Below are 16,104 nucleotides of genomic sequence, written 5' to 3'. Positions count from 1 at the left end.
CCTCGTGGCCAACCAGCGTCTTTTTCCTGGGCCCTATCGCATCGACGCTATCGCCCCTGTCGCGGGGTTGTCATTCAGCAGGGATCCCATGACAAGAAGACCACTCTTTTTTTTTCCCTTTGTGGCTGTCGCCGTTGCGCGATAACGTGGTACGGGTATCACCATCTCGGCCTGGCTTCTCGGAGCACAACTGGATGTATACTTTCTAGGTGGCTGGCCCGTCCTTCGAATATACGAAGACAGACTCTGTCCTCACTTACTCTCTATTGTTAGGGAGGCCCGGAAACCAGTATTCGGAGCAGTCCACTATCGCTCCTACGGTAAATGCCCCCTAATTAAGCCCCTTTTCACTCTGTTCCATTGCATGCGCGGCTATGGAGTTCTCCGTTGCCATGGATTTTTTTTTTCTTCCAATATCGGGACTAACGCTCACACCGGACCCCATGGTGGTCCCGTGTCTTAACCCGAGGTGGCTGGCCAGCCCTACATTCCTATACACAACACCTACCGTATTTTCAGTTGTGTTTCTGCTCTTTGTTGGGTCCAAGAAAACTCTGCGACTCGAGTGTCCGCCGTATAAGTCACCATAGTAAGTACTTGCGCTGTGCGCTCACTGGATGTCGACGAGTTGACTCGAAGGACGACGATCGATCAGGAGAGGCCGCCGGCCCAGAATGTGACCACCGGAGCATTTCCAGTAATGATAGTCCACACCGGCAGATCCACACCAGGCCACCAATGGTGTCGCCTCGCTGCCCCTTTTCCCTCCCCTCGTTGGGGCCAAGGAAGCATCACTTGCCAATCCTGCCATGATTCTCGCCCTCTTTTCGGTTGCACTCCTGCAGTGGTTGATTCCTGCCGTCTCGGGACTGCGTCTGGTTCCCTCGCTGAGGCCGGTGAATGGCCAGTGCTTACTTCGTCGATCTGCTCTTGCACGGTGTCGAGGTTTTCGTTCGGCAAGTGCCACGCGCCCTGCGCCAAGGATCTTATGCGCCGTCGTCCTCTGTCATCTGCAGCCCACAATTCTTGGGAGGTCCATGTATGCATGTAGTCTGTATACATGCACCGAGTTCGTTAGTATGTGCGACGTCCGATTTGCTTCAGTGTTCCGTCGTACATATATTACATACTAGACAACAGTATCGGGAACTCCCCGCGCAGCCTCGGATCGATCGCCAACAGGAATCCATACTAGCCCCAAGGACGGTCGGGATATCGCCAAGCACAGACGTGAGTCGCGCAGAGATGCGGTGTGCAGGCACTCCTGGCCCAAACTCTTTCTGTCCATCTATAAGCTCTGCTGCGACGACCGCCATGGATTCTAGCGCCCACTAGGCCGACCACGATGTGGCCTTAACCATGGCACCTTTTGATGAGGATGCGCGCGCTGTCGCAATGTGAGACTTGTGGTGGATTCGTCCTCCCAACGGACGGTTGACTAGTCTACGCCAGGTATGAAGCTAACGGATGTCTGCCGAGTTGGATGAAGACAGAGAGGGGGGAAGAAGAAAATCGAAGTGTGCTGAGGAGCGTACAGAGTTGCAGCATATCCATGGGAATAGGGGAGGCTCCACACAAGCTCGACATCCACTTTTTTTTTCCTTTTCCCCTTTCTCTTGCTGCAGTAAACAATAGTAAACAAGGAGGCCCAACTATTGAATGATGGGTGTGTATAATTGGATGGACTTTTGCGCATCCTTCATACCACGCGATGCGATCGGTAGATTCCAAGAATGCAAGGCACACGCGATTTGTGACAGCTCACCCTTTCTGCCTGAATTATTGGGCATGGAATGATGATTACATCATCCAGGCCTAAGTCACCTGGCGGGTCTCGCTTAACCAGTAGTGTGGTCACATGATGTATCCCTTGCGTGGTCCCGCCTCCCATCGGGTATAAAAGGCCCTTCCCCCCTCGGTCTTTCCTTCTCTTTTTCTTTTCTTCTTCATACTTACCTTGTTTGGGTGGCTGCGATCATGAAGGCGGTCCACCACAGATTGGTCCCTGCATTGCACAGCGCGGCGGAACAGTTTGTTCAACGGCCTTCGGGTCATTGACAGGCGTATTCTTTGGCACTTTCCACTCAGTGGATACTTTCTTTTCATCAAGTCTCGGGTCAACGACCCCTTCTTGGAGAAGGGAATAAGTCCCAGGTCGCTCCTGACCTTCCATGCGACCTACTGTAGCGTTGAAGTGTAATATGCTGTGTCGGCGTTCCCTTCGTCGCATCGGTCCCTGGTAGTAGGCGCGTGGCAGACGGCAATGGTCACCCGAGTTCAAGTACTTGGCGTCTTGCCCCTTGGACCCTTTCTGTTATCAAAGTCACTTTCCCTATGTTATGTGCCTGCTTCCCAACGTCTTCTCATCGTCTCACGTAGCGCTTGAGATATACCCAATCTTGACGCGTCTATTATTAGGAGGACTCTCGCCTTATCAACCCAACGTCGCCACTCCCACCGGTATCAATGCTCGCCGCACCCGCACACGTGAGCGGCTCCCATCCGACCATCCAGAGCGACCTCGTCTCCGCCAATCATCGTTCAAGTATCTACTCCCAGATTGGCAATCACATCCATCTTCCTGGAATCGGCTCGGGAACGCAATCTGGACCGGGTTCCCAATGCTGGTATCTTCACCCAGCACACGTCCATCAGCCGATGCGGGGCCGCGAGCGCGCCTCTGTCCGACTTGATTGCATAAATCATCCATGGATCATGGCACGCTTGTGGAGAGCTACTCCCCTCCCCCGCAGGAGGGGAGCCCTGTTGCGGTCGAAGTGTTATCGCAGAGCCCCTACAAAAGGATACTGGCTCGTCCGCCGCTCGGAGTGAGCGAATCTCTCGTTTCGTCTTTCAAATGGCTCCCACTCAGCGCGTGGTTATCATTGGCGCCGGGATTGTCGGCACCAACCTCGCCGACGAGCTGGTCTCGCGCGGATGGTCCGATATCACCGTCGTCGAGCAGGGTCCACTGCACATGCCCGGTGGCTCGACGTCGCACGCCCCAGGCCTTGTGTTCCAGACGACCCCGTCCAAGACGATGACCCATCTCGCACGGTACACAATCCAGAAGCTGCAATCGATCGAGAAGGATGGCCAGAACTGTTTCAATCAAGTGGGTGGTCTGGAGGTAGCCACGACACCGGCTCGGTTGGAGGACCTCAAGCGCAAGCACGGCTATGCTTCATCGTGGGGGATTGAGGCGCGCCTCGTCGGTCCAGAGGAGTGTCTCGCAATGTACCCTCACCTGAATAAGGATATCGTGTTGGGTGGCTTGCACATCCCTAGCGACGGCCTCGCACTCGCTGCCCGCGCAACGCAATTGCTAATTGAACGGACCAGCAAAGCTGGTGTCCGCTACCTCGGCTCAACACCTGTCACCGGGATCGAGCATGCGAACGGTCGAGTGAGGGGCGTTACAATCCCCAATGGAACAATTTTTGCCGATATCGTCATTTCTTGTGCTGGATTCTGGGGTGTGGAACTCGGTGCGATGGTTGGCGTATCGATTCCTTTGCTTCCACTGGCACATCAGTACGCAAAGACAACCACTGTGCCGGCTCTGGCTGACCGGGAGATTAACACACGAATCAACGGACTGAACGCCACGCTGCCCATTCTTCGACACCAAGACCAGGATCTATACTACCGTGAACATGGCGACCAGTACGGGATTGGCTACTATGGCCACCGTCCGATGCCCGTCGTGGCTGCATCACTGGGCTTAACTCCAAAGCATGTTGACGAAAAGAATATGCCTTCGCGTCTTGAGTTCACCCAAGAGGACTTTGGCCCAGCTTGGGAGGAGTCACAGAAGCTGCTTCCTGCTCTTCGAGACACTAAGATTGCCGACGGCTTTAACGGCATCTTCTCGTTTACTCCGGATGGCGGACCCATTGTCGGGCAGGCTCCCAACTTGGATGGCTTCTACGTAGCTGAGGCAGTGTGGGTCACGCATTCAGCGGGTGTCGCACGAGCTGTTGCTGAAATCCTGACAACCGGTCGATCTCAAATCGACATGACCGATTGCGAGCTGTCCCGCTTCGAGGAGGTGCAGCTCAGTCGCGCCTACGTCAACGAAACTTCACAGCAAAACTTCGTTGAGGTTTATGACATTCTACACCCCCTGCAGCCGAAATTGTCACCTCGCAACCTCCGTACCAGTCCGTTTTATGCTCGAGAGACGGAGCTTGGAGCGTTCTTCCTCGAGCTTGGAGGCTGGGAACGCCCATTCTGGTACGAAACGAATGCACCCCTCCTCAAATGTCTTCCGGCAGAGTGGAAGCCCGTTGAACGAGATGCCTGGTCGGCACAGTTCTACTCGCCCATTATTTCAGTAGAAGCCTGGAAAACCCGCAATGCTGTGGCCATGTACGACATGACCTCTTTCCACCGGTTCGATGTGTCGGGCCCTGGGGCCATTCATCTGCTGCAGCGGCTGACTACAGGCGATGTTGCCACCAAACCTGGCATCATCACTTATGCACTTCTCCTCGATGACCATGGCGGCATTCGTGGCGATATTTTCATCGCCAGACTCGACGAAGATATCTTCCAGGTCGGTGCAAACTCCGCCTCCGACTTTGCATACCTTTCTCGGGAGGCCCGCCGCCAGGGACAATGGGTCCAGGTCCGCGAGGTTACCGGCAGCACTTGCTGCATTGGTCTCTGGGGTCCTCGTTCCCGGGATGTGATCAGCACTATTAGCGCAGACGACTTCTCCAACAAAGGCTTCCCCTATTTCACCGTCAAGAGCGCAACTATCAATGGGATTCCTGTTACCGCACTGCGAAAGTCCTACGTCGGCGAGTTGGGCTGGGAGATCCAGACTAGTGCCGAGTATGGCCAGCGGTTGTGGGATACAATCTGGAAGGCGGGTAAGACGCACGGGCTCGTCGCAGCCGGCCGCGGCGCTTTCAATGCACTGCGTTTGGAGAAAGGCTATCGAACATATGGCGCCGACATGAACACCGAACATAACCCGTACGAAGCGGGTATCGGCTACGCCATTCGTGCAAGCAAGTGGGAGGACTATGCCGGCAGGGCTGCGCTTGAGCGCCTGTCCAAGCAGAAACCTACTCGCCGATTGCGTTGCCTTACCATTGACGACGGCCGTTCCGTGGTTCTTGGCAAGGAGCCTGTCTTCCACGGTGGCAAGGCTGTTGGTTATGTCACTACTGCTGCGTTTGGCTACACCGTTGGCAAACCGATCGCCTACGCCTGGCTCCCTAGCAAGATTACTGAGGGCCAGAGCGTCGAGATCGAATACTTTGGCCGGAGGATTAAGGCTACCGTTGCGGCAGAGCCGCTGTACGACCCAGACATGAGGCGTCTGCTTGATGACAAGCCAGCCATTGGCTCTATTTTTGAGAAGCCGTTGAATGCTCGTCTTTAAGGCGACTTTTATCCTGGGGCTTTCTAATGATGAGTGGTTGACACACTTGGAGAATGATGGTATAGCGTCGGCGGTTTCTTTTACAGAGTTTACGAAATGAATGATTAGATCACTTTCTTATTACATTTTCTCTTGTATGCGTAGGTGCTGTAGATAGCAGAAGACTGGTGCCCATGTTGATATGACGTCTGACAGTAGCCCGTCGCCACATCTGACCCGCAACAGCTCCAACAGCAAACCCATCAATCCTGAACACTGTCCCTCGTCGACTCTACAACGCCTCCCCGCTTATCCACGAGTTGAGAGAAGAACTTTTCAAAATCACACTCTGCACCTCCCGTCGTTATTCGATCATCTCCTCGGTACAGCCAACCCCGCCACCACAAGAATGCCCGTCCCGACCGCCGACGTCTACGACAAGCAAACCGCATCCCAGTCCTCAGCCACGAATACACACACAACCGCTTCAAGCGGTCACGTCTCTACAGAGCCGCATGCCAGCGACCGCGCTGGATCCAGCTCTACCAGTGCGGTCGGAGCATCGCAACACGGCACCGAGGGCGACCGCGCGCTGAGCAAGGAGGAGGCAGATCGGCTATACGAGGAGCGGATGGAGGAGGAATATGCCAAGCGGGAAGGCGGTGCTTGATCTGTACGATCAACTGTGTGATCGACGGGGTATTGAGGCTGGAGTGGGTGGTACTGGAGGATCTTGATCTGGCGGGGATGGTGTGGTGGTCGCGATGGTCTATGAACGCTAATCTCCTCTCCTGCGGGCATGTGCGATGATTGTATACCTGAATAATATCCTACCTCTACTCTTTGTATAAATGAACACCCTTGGAAACTGAGCGGAAGTCTTCTGTCGGATCTGGCGTGAATTTCTCCGCCCCTCAAGGTCCTACACAAGGTCCAGGGCGCGGGTGCCAATGTAGCATGAGTCACGCTGAAGGGAGTCCAGACGCAAATCGACTGGGTCTGAAGCTGAGAACTGCATGGAGATAGCCAATCGCATCGTAGGTTCTTTGTCTTTGGGGGCCAGTGTCCTATTTCTCAGAGTGAGGGCTAGCAGGGGTGTGGCCTAGAGCTACATATATAGGGCGGGGCAGCCGCGCGGAATAGTGACCATCGTCAACATCTAGAAACCGCAGCCATGGCGACCGCAAAAGAACCACCCACCAAGGGAACACTGTTTCCCGAGCAGACCAACAGAGTGATCGTGCCCGCCACCGCAGACACCATCCGCACGAAGCGTCTCATCCTCCGGCCGCTGGCACTGACAGATGCCGAGGATATCTTCGAGCACCGAAGCCGACAAGATGTCGCCGACTGGCTGTAAGACTCCCGCCCTCGAACTAGTGGAGTCTGTCCATGGATGGGACTTGGTCCCTCCCATGATCTGGATTCACTTCACGTATTTCACCCATGGTAACAGCTTGCTGACTTGCCACACCCATCCCCGCCTGACGGCGGGGACCGGTGCCCTCTTCCCCTCCAGCTGGCCCAAAATCCCCCATAAGGACATCCAAGAAACGCGAGACTCCATCACTGCCAAGATCTTCAAGACGCCCGACGCATCCGGTGCCGTCGGTCGGCAGTTCTCCTTTGCCATCATCCTCGCCGACGATCCAAGTCAGAAAGTCATCGGCGCACTGGGTGTCAATGCTCTCTCCCCGTCCCCGTCCATCGGGTACGGGACTCACCCCGACACCTGGGGGAAAGGATACGCGAGTGAGGCCGTGGCCGCGCTGGTGGATGCATGGTGGAAGCTCCCGCGGAAGGACCCGGAGCCATCTGAGAAGCTATTTGCCGGGTGCAACAGGGCGAATGTTGGGAGCTTCAAGGTGCTTCTGAATAACGGGTTTAAGATCTACAAGGAGTTCCCGATGGAGGGGGATGAGGTGGCGTTGTTCGAGTTGGAGAAACCGCAGAATTAGATTAGATGGTGCCTGTTTGGCCTAGAATATAGAGCTTTAGATGGTGGGTGGACGCTGTTGTAAACAGTCAGTTACTGCATCGATTGTCTATCCATCACAGTAGACTTTATAGGCCGGAGCATGCACGATGGTCTACGCAGGAAAAAGACAGCTGGAAGGAGGCTGCCGGGATTCGAACCCGGGCCAGCAAAATACGAGAATTATACGATCAGGGCGCTCCTACCTCAACAAAGCTTCAGGAAGGAAAAAAAAACTGGTAGCTTCTCTTTGATTGAGCGTGTCATCCTTAGTGCAGGGGCCATGCTAATCTTCTCTGTATATTTTCATTTGACCAAATGTCCCGAAGGACGGTAAGTGAAGCCCGAAAGTGGTTGATACCCTATGCTCCGTGGCAGAAAATTACCGCCTGGAAGGGCGGCCATGTGACTTGCATGCGCAGTAGTGGTGCTTGATGCCCGAGGCATACAGCACACCAGATTCGACATATCTGAAGGCAAGGAAAACTCGCCGCTTGCTGCCAACATATGGACAGCGACCGTAGAAGAGAGACCCACTCTGTCTCTGAAAGGCGAGACCTTAGAGTGTCTGCTCACTGACATCCCTCTCCCACCATGGCTCCATCAGGAGGTTGTCTCTCCACAGCTGCCACGCTGATCTTCTCTGTAGATTTTCAGCTTGACCAGTCATACTATGACAAAAGATCACGACCTTGAAAATATTCTATGGGTGGGTATACTCCCTGGTAGCCTTCTTACCACTAAAGTAACCCGTTGCCGATCGTGCAATACCACCGCGAAAGGGTTGAAAACAGAAATGATCGTACGGATAGGAACGATAGGAAGGGAACGTGGGAAATCCTGAATGCAGGTATAGGACACAGAGAAATGCACAAGTTTTGCATCGATATATGCCAGCCTGGATAATATGGAAGTGAAGGAGGTCGCTGTGGAAAAGGGAGCGGGGTGGGATGAGGGGCGCCCGCAGGGCTCCAGCCGCTGTGCCCTAATATCCTCTCTAATGGCTTTTCCCGCCTGAGAGCCGCTAGACATCATGGAAGCTAGTACGCTGAAACTACCGCAGAGTATGCGAATTCTACGAGGTGGATCATTTTTTTGAAATTGTCCATGACTTTCTTTATGCATATACCTTTCTGCGTAAATTAATCGCGCTTCTGTAGGTAGATAGTTATTGACCATTAGCAGCTAAGATCTATGTCTATACCACCATTGTCTTTGAGAGATGTCATAAAGCTACAATAAACTAAGTCAAGGCTAGATTGAGAAGCTCCCAACATATAGTAATGTACTGCCAACATGGAATGAATATCTCCTATAGAGAAATCTAAACAGGCAAGCATTTACCTACCCACCAGAAACAAATATGGCGGCACATCAGAATTTGTCGTATTCAAATTACCTTTCAACAAAGCAATCTAACCCAATTAGTTTCCATAGGTGAGTATAAAACCACAGAGCATACATCTTCTGCCTTTACTCACCATCCTTACTTTACCTGTGACTTTCTATTTCATAACATCATCATCTGACTTCCAGTTCATTGGACAACAGGCACCAAGATGTCATTAAACATATCAGCACAGCCCGCACAGGGACTAACCGGTATGATTGAACTACGCGCTGGTCTCACCCCTCAGTTGGACGTACCTCAGGGCGAAGAGAATTCACCAAAGAAAGGAGACCAAGCCCACAAGGAATTAGTTCCAGCAATCGCGTGTCCAAAGCACTTACCAATTGGGGTTGAGGGCAAGATAGAGCCCCGCGACTGGGCCCGATGGATCATGACAGACCTCTACCCTAGGCGAAGGAGATGTATAGACATAGGAATCCTCCTGCAAGCGAAGCCTGTACGCGAGCCAGCCACTCGATCGATAAGCGCAAATATGTTGAACCAGTCAATACTGCAACGGCGGTCCACATACAAAGTGATACTGGTTCAAGTGGTTGGAAGGACTGCTCACAGGCCTTGTGCACCCTGTAAAGCAGGGCTTGGTCCATTCATGACTTGTGTAGTCACGGGAGGCTTCTTTCGGGAAAAATGTGCTAATTGTCATTGGACAGGATAACGTAAATGTTGTTACTTTTGAGAGTTCCCTAGAATCCCACCATGAAAGCAGCACCAAATGTTGAACTGTGAGCTGAAACAACCTCAAAATCTGTGAAGTAAAAGACGACCGCATCGGCGGACGCAAGTTAGCGGAAACCAATAAACGATCCAGGGCTACAGAAGATGAGCTGGAAATTGAAGACACCAGAAATTCTTATGACCAGACGAGGACTCTTTGCCGGAAATATGGAGCATCAGTTGCCAAAAAAGTTACCATGATGGAATGAGACCACTCTGACGCTCAGGCGTCCATGCAGTTGCTCCAGGGCTCTATTGACGGCATGCTTGGTGCCGGACAAGGAATCCCATCCGAGTCCAATACTTCTAGCATTCGGGCTACAGTGCAGTTTCTGGCTAGCCATATTGATAATACCTTCGAAACTACACGGGCTGTGGCAGCTATGACCATGGCCGACGACGAGAAGACACTAGTAAAGCCCGAGGTCATTGATATGACCATTGAAAGCGAAGACTCCGACGAGGTCAAAAAGATAAAAAAAGAAGAGGACGAAGACCCAAAGGATGATGACACCTCGGGTGCAAGGGACAACAAGAAAAGCGATGCGATGAAAGGGGAAGATAGAGTTTAGCTAGTGAAGAAATAAAAAAGGATGAGGCAATGCCAAAGATCGACGGGGTCTTTGGCTAATAGGTGTTTTCGAAAGCATACGGGGAGACATATTTAGGTCAATTTGGCATTAAAGCAATTTGCGTTCGTTGAATAGGTGTGGAAAATTTCCCTGGATTTTGAGTCTGCATTTATCAAAAATACAAACCAGACTGCTATTGCCCATGGGTGTAAGTTGTCGGGTATTGTCCACCGTTGAAGAATGGCGGATCGCATCACGTGGTGTCACGTGCCATGCAGCCAGCTCAGACGGCGCCAGGAGCTCCCGCCGAGAGGCACCCCATCGTCTGTGTCCTTCTTTACTCCCCCGGATTCCCTCGCTAGAAGCCCTTCTTTATCTGCATTCCCCTTGGTGGAAAGGCACGGCTCCAGACAGCCCCTCCTGACCACCATGGCTCCGCAGGACACCTTCTTCCGCTCGTCGGACATGAGCCTGACCCAGCTCTACATTGCCAACGAGATCGGAAGAGAGGTTGTGAGTGCCTTGGGTGAGATCGGCCAAGTGCAGTTCCGAGATGTGAGTGGTGAATTGATGCTGGCCACTGGGTGCCTTGCTATGCCATGTAGCGATACCCGCTAACTCGCCATGTCGCCTCTCTAGCTCAACCCGGATACCAACGCCTTCCAGCGGACTTTCACCAAGGAGATTCGTCGCTTAGACAATGTTGAAAGGCAGCTTCGTATGTCAAACTAGAAGAGCATGATCGGAATGGCAGATGGCTGATCTCTTGTCTCCTGCGTCATAGGCTACTTCCATACCCAAATGGAAAAGGCAGCCATTACCATGCGGCCATCGTCTGACTTCTCCGATACACTGGCTGCTCCACTGGCTTCGGAGATTGATGAGCTGGCCGAGCGCAGTGAGAGTCTCGAACAGCGTATCGCTTCTCTGAACGATAGCTATGAAACCCTGAAGAAACGTGAAGTCGAACTTTCCGAGTGGCGGTGGGTTTTGAGAGAAACTGGTAGTTTCTTCGATCGGGTTTGTGCCAAATCACAGATGTGAGACACATAGACTGTTGCTGATATGTCAATAGGCTCACACCCATACGGAAGACATCCGCCAGTCCTTCGACAATGATGAAGCCCCTCTTCTTCGCGACGTAGAGCAGCATGCTCCCCGCGGCGCCAACGGTGATACCCAAGGCCAGCAGAGCTTCTCCGAGATGAATATTGGTTTCGTTGCTGGTGTCATTCCCCGGGATCGAATCGGGGCCTTCGAACGTATCCTCTGGCGGACCTTACGTGGTAACCTCTACATGAACCAATCGGAAATTCCGGAGCCCATCATCGACCCCACGAACAACGAAGAAATCCACAAGAACGTTTTTGTGATCTTTGCGCATGGAAAGAATATTCTTGCCAAGATCCGCAAGATCTCCGAGTCGCTGGGCGCTGCCTTGTACGGAGTCGATGAGAACAGTGAACTCCGACGCGATCAGATCCACGAGGTTAACACCCGACTGGGCGATGTGGGAAATGTGTTGCGTAACACCAAGAACACACTGGATGCGGAGCTCTCTCAGATTGCCCGGTCTCTTGCAGCTTGGATGATCATTGTCAAGAAGGAAAAGGCTGTTTACGATACGTTGAACAAGTTCTCTTATGACCAGGCGCGGAAGACGCTGATTGCGGAAGCATGGTGTCCGACAAACTCTCTCGCTCTCATCAAGTCGACTCTCCAGGATGTTAACGACCGTGCCGGCCTGTCTGTTCCCACCATCGTCAATCAGATTCGGACCAACAAGACCCCGCCCACCTACGTCCGTACCAACAAATTTACGGAAGCCTTCCAGACCATTGTCAATGCCTACGGCATCTCGAAGTATAACGAGGTGAACCCTGGATTGTACACGGTCGTCACCTTCCCCTTCCTGTTTGCTGTCATGTTCGGTGATTTCGGCCACGGTGCTTTGATGACCATGACTGCTGCTGCGTTGATCTTCTGGGAGAAGAAGTTGCAGCGGACCAAGCTTGATGAGATCTCCTACATGGCATTCTATGGACGATACATCATGTTGATGATGGGTCTGTTCTCTATGTACACCGGTTTCATCTACAATGATATCTTCTCGAAATCTTTCACCATCTTCCCGAGCTCATGGCAATGGCCCCAGGATATCAAGGCAGGCCAGTCTGTTGAGGCCTCACTGAAGGATGGCTACCGCTACCCCATTGGTCTGGACTGGAACTGGCATGAGGCAGAGAACTCTCTGCTGTTCTCGAACAGTATGAAGATGAAAATGAGCATCCTGCTTGGATGGGCTCATGTAAGTCCTGAAACCGAATCTTTTGATGCGACTTTCGGTACAAAGTAATACTGACAAATCGTCCCAGATGACCTATGCTCTTTGCTTCCAATACGTTAACGGGCGGCACTTCAAGTCAAAGGTTGACATCCTGGGTAACTTTGTGCCCGGTATGCTGTTCTTCCAATCCATTTTTGGTTATCTCGTCATCACTGTGCTGTACAAGTGGTCCGTCGATTGGCCGGCACGCGGTGAAAACCCGCCAAGCTTGCTCAACATGCTTATCTTCATGTTTCTGAGTCCTGGTACTATCCAGGAACAACTCTATCCCCACCAGGGTAAAGTCCAAGTTCTTCTGCTCCTCATTGCTGTCGTTCAAGTGCCCATCATGCTCTTCCTTAAGCCATTCTGGCTTCGCTCCGAACACAACCGCGCTCGTGCGCTCGGCTACCGGGGACTGGGCGAGCAGTCCCGAGTCAGCGCGCTTGAGGATGACGGTGACATGGACGGTGGGTTTGGTGGTGCTCGAGACAGCTTAGCCAGTGATGGTGAGGGCGTCGCTATGATCGCCCAGGACATTCATGAAAGTGAAGAGCATGAGGAATTCGACTTCTCCGACGTCATGATTCACCAAGTCATCCACACCATCGAATTCTGCCTAAACTGTATCTCTCACACGGCTTCTTACCTTCGTCTCTGGGCTCTATCTCTCGCTCACCAACAGCTTTCCATTGTGCTCTGGAACATGACCATCGGCAGTGCATTTGAGCAGGAGGATCCCACTACCCGAGTCATCATGATTGTCGTGACCTTCTACCTCTTCTTCTGTCTGAGCGTTGCAATCCTGTGCGTCATGGAAGGCACCAGTGCTAGTAAGTCGCTTCCCGTCATATTTCCCACCGAACGAGGGACATGCTAACGTGGATAAAGTGTTGCATTCGCTTCGTCTGCACTGGGTCGAGGCAATGAGCAAGCATTTCATGGGCGAAGGTATCCCATTTTTGCCGTTCAGCTTCAAGACTCTTCTAGAGGAAGATCCGGTCGATTGAAGTTGAATTGATTGACTGCATTTCTTTTTTTCAAGCCATCCCTGCGGGATTCTGTCCTTTCATTCACCGGCTTTTTGTCCTATGTATTGTACGGGTCTAGAATATATACATCTTCCAAATAACTCTGAGCTAAATACCACCGCGCAATTAGACTGGTACCTGGGTAGGATGATGTCATTGCTAGCGATCTGGCCCTCCCGAAGCAAAAGTGGAAACAACGAAACCGGTTTACATAGGACAAGACAGGTTCTACAATAGTTTTGGTCTGCCATTTTAATGATTTTTTTTTATTCATTGCATTTTGTAATTACTTCACTTCGGTGCCAAGGTAATAGCACCTAGAGATGAATACATGATGAAGGCGCCGTTACTACGACGAGGTCAACAGATGTCATCAATCGTGGAAATCTTAGATGTATCCCGCAAGCTCAGCACTCCAAGGATGAGCAAGATGGAGTAGAAAATCATGTAGTATATAAAGGGGATGACCAGAAGAAACGAGGCTGAGCGGCATAGGACCGGCAAGGCGGTATCAAGTCATGTCCAAGAGTCGAGGAAGCCAAGAACACAATGGGGAGAACCCCCCAAAAAGACGCTTATTTGTGGTACTTGTTGTACATGTCGATGACCTTCTGGACCTCATCCTTGGAGCCCAGGAAGACACCGCTCTTGTCGTGGATGTGCTCGGGGACGACCTCCATCAGGCGCTCCATGCGCGAGTTGACGGCGAGACCGCCGGCATTCTCGAACAGCATAGCCATGGGCGCGCACTCGTACAGAATCCGCAGCTTGCCCTTGGGGCTCTTGGAGTCGGCCGGGTAGGCGAAGATGCCGCCGTAGAGGAGGGTACGGTAGGCGTCGGCGACCATGGAGCCGATGTAACGGGCGCTGTAGGGCTTCTGGCCCTCGCCGGGGAACTTGAGGGAGTGGAAGTACTGGTTGCACCACTCGTCCCAGTACATGCTGTTACCCTCGTTGACGGAGTAGATGGAGCGCTTGGCGGGGAGCTGCATGTTGGGGTGGGTGAGGATGAACTCGCCCAGCGAGTTCTCGAGGGTGAAGCCGTTGACGCCGCCACCGCGCATGGTGATGACCAGCTGGGCGGAGGCGCCGTACATGGTGAAGCCGGAGGCGACCAGGCTGGTACCCGGGTGCAGCAGGTGCTCGGGGCCGACGGACTTGTTGGGGCCCAGCACCTCATCGGGCAGCTGGAAGATACCGAAGATGGTACCGACCGAGACACCAGCGTCGAGGTTGGACGAGCCGTCAATCGGGTCGCACACCACGGCGTATCGCGCGCTTGGGTGCTCGTCGAACTTGATCACTTCCTCCTCCTCCTCGGACACGAGAATGCGGCACTTGCCGGAGCCGCGCATGGCGGAGATGAAGATGTCATTGCCAATGACGTCGAGTTTTTTCTGGTCGTCGCCGGTTGTGTTGGAGGAGCCGGCCAGACCGGTCAGGTTGATCAGGGAAGCGCGACGGATGTAGTAGGCGATGGACTTGAAGGAGAATTGGAGGGCGTGGCACAGGAGGGTGAAGTCTCCGGAGGCCTCGGGGTACTTGGTCTGTTCCTCGGTAAAGAAGCGGGAAAGAGTGACGATGTCGGTGTTGATTTTCTCTTGGCCGACCGGAGGAGCAGACGCCATCTTGGATGATGTGGGGAGGGAAGGGTCGGGGAGAAGGTGAGCGGGTAGGGAATGAGCAATTGGCGATGGGGGAAGGGGCAATGGGCAATTGAGAAGGGAAACCAAAACGAGGCGAGCTAGGTATTTATCGCGAAGTGCAGCAAGAACAAGAAAAAAAGCCCACGTCAGGGAGGGGCGCAAACCGGACCTAAGTACCTTTTGACGCAAGTCGGCGCGGGGAGTGACTTCAGTGACTTCACTCCCGGTTTTCGTCATCGTTTCCCCGCGTGACCCTGGAGCTCCGGTTTTCTCCTTGTGGGCCGGGATCGTCCGTCCTGGCCAGTATATATGTATATGTATATGTATATGTATATAGATATATATATATATGTAGATATACCTCGATAGATAAAGACCTACATGCATGTACATATACCTATCTATACTATATTGTCAATTCGATCCTCGATTGACTCTCGAGTTAACTGGACTTCGGGCGGTCTAGATCGACTCGGGCAAAACGGAAGAAAGAAATGCCTCCACTCAATCCGCTCTCCACTCAGTCATGTGGACAGTCGAGTTTTGAATCGGATTTTTGCGCGATCCTTAGTTTCACGATGAGTTAGTTATCGACATCTATCTCGACACTATTGATGATGGTGGATTCCCTCGTGAATAATCCAGACTTCTAGACTCGCATGAGCACCAACGGCTCTCAACAAATACGACTCGGCCACGTCGGCGATGCAGAAAGTGCCCGCCAATGTCGGGCGAGAAACGATTCACCGCGGACTTGCGGGATTTCCTGGGCAACGCTCACCCGAGGCTGTACAAGCGGCATGATAAGCTCCTTGCATCCACGGTTATCGGCACACCTTCCACGAATCCCTCCAGTAGACAATTTCCCTTCCCCAGAGATTGTCAAATTCTTTTGGCGAACGTGCTTCTACCGCGTCGATCATCTTTTCTTATTTGTTTTTGTGGATCTGGATCTCATTGCATTGCGCGCTAGGCGAGTTCCACAGCGATATGCATAGGCACTTTGGGCTCTTTCACTTAGTTTAATGCGCGTTTGAAATAGATATTATTGTTGG

At 52.6% G+C, this 16,104-nt stretch overlaps 6 protein-coding genes across 6 annotated transcripts; 5 read left to right on the top strand and 1 right to left on the bottom strand.

Moving 5' to 3' along the window:
* Nucleotides 1-2,857: 2,857 nt before the first annotated feature.
* Nucleotides 2,858-5,395, top strand: N7459_001553 (GcvT family protein; the record flags this gene model as incomplete). The annotated part of the gene is made up of 1 exon (XM_056940738.1): nucleotides 2,858-5,395. One exon carries the CDS (start codon nucleotides 2,858-2,860, stop codon nucleotides 5,393-5,395), a length of 2,538 nt encoding a protein of 845 aa, XP_056805018.1.
* Nucleotides 5,396-5,783: 388 nt separating this feature from the next.
* Nucleotides 5,784-6,044, top strand: N7459_001552 (uncharacterized protein; the record flags this gene model as incomplete). Its single annotated transcript, XM_056940737.1, has 1 exon — nucleotides 5,784-6,044. The coding sequence occupies one exon, from the start codon at nucleotides 5,784-5,786 to the stop codon at nucleotides 6,042-6,044; it is 261 nt and encodes an 86-aa protein (XP_056805017.1).
* Nucleotides 6,045-6,548: 504 nt separating this feature from the next.
* On the top strand, nucleotides 6,549-7,332 carry N7459_001551 (GNAT family N-acetyltransferase; the record flags this gene model as incomplete). The annotated part of the gene is made up of 2 exons (XM_056940736.1): nucleotides 6,549-6,730; nucleotides 6,831-7,332. 2 exons carry the CDS (start codon nucleotides 6,549-6,551, stop codon nucleotides 7,330-7,332), a joined length of 684 nt encoding a protein of 227 aa, XP_056805016.1.
* Nucleotides 7,333-9,707: 2,375 nt separating this feature from the next.
* N7459_001550 (uncharacterized protein) lies at nucleotides 9,708-10,046 on the top strand (the record flags this gene model as incomplete). Its single annotated transcript, XM_056940735.1, has 1 exon — nucleotides 9,708-10,046. The coding sequence occupies one exon, from the start codon at nucleotides 9,708-9,710 to the stop codon at nucleotides 10,044-10,046; it is 339 nt and encodes a 112-aa protein (XP_056805015.1).
* Nucleotides 10,047-10,475: 429 nt separating this feature from the next.
* On the top strand, nucleotides 10,476-13,382 carry N7459_001549 (H(+)-transporting V0 sector ATPase subunit a; the record flags this gene model as incomplete). The annotated part of the gene is made up of 6 exons (XM_056940734.1): nucleotides 10,476-10,601; nucleotides 10,686-10,764; nucleotides 10,831-11,066; nucleotides 11,122-12,354; nucleotides 12,422-13,205; nucleotides 13,264-13,382. 6 exons carry the CDS (start codon nucleotides 10,476-10,478, stop codon nucleotides 13,380-13,382), a joined length of 2,577 nt encoding a protein of 858 aa, XP_056805014.1.
* Nucleotides 13,383-13,978: 596 nt separating this feature from the next.
* On the bottom strand, nucleotides 13,979-15,031 carry fbp1 (fructose 1,6-bisphosphate 1-phosphatase; the record flags this gene model as incomplete). Its single annotated transcript, XM_056940733.1, has 1 exon — nucleotides 13,979-15,031. One exon carries the CDS (start codon nucleotides 15,029-15,031, stop codon nucleotides 13,979-13,981), a length of 1,053 nt encoding a protein of 350 aa, XP_056805013.1.
* Between the last annotated feature and the right edge of the window lie 1,073 nt (nucleotides 15,032-16,104).

This window comes from Penicillium hispanicum, assembly GCF_028827665.1.
Source record: "Penicillium hispanicum strain IBT 35686 chromosome Unknown utg000001l_segment0_segment0, whole genome shotgun sequence".
Lineage (NCBI taxonomy): Eukaryota > Fungi > Ascomycota > Eurotiomycetes > Eurotiales > Aspergillaceae > Penicillium > Penicillium hispanicum.
This window is presented reverse-complemented; position numbering and strand designations above follow the sequence as displayed.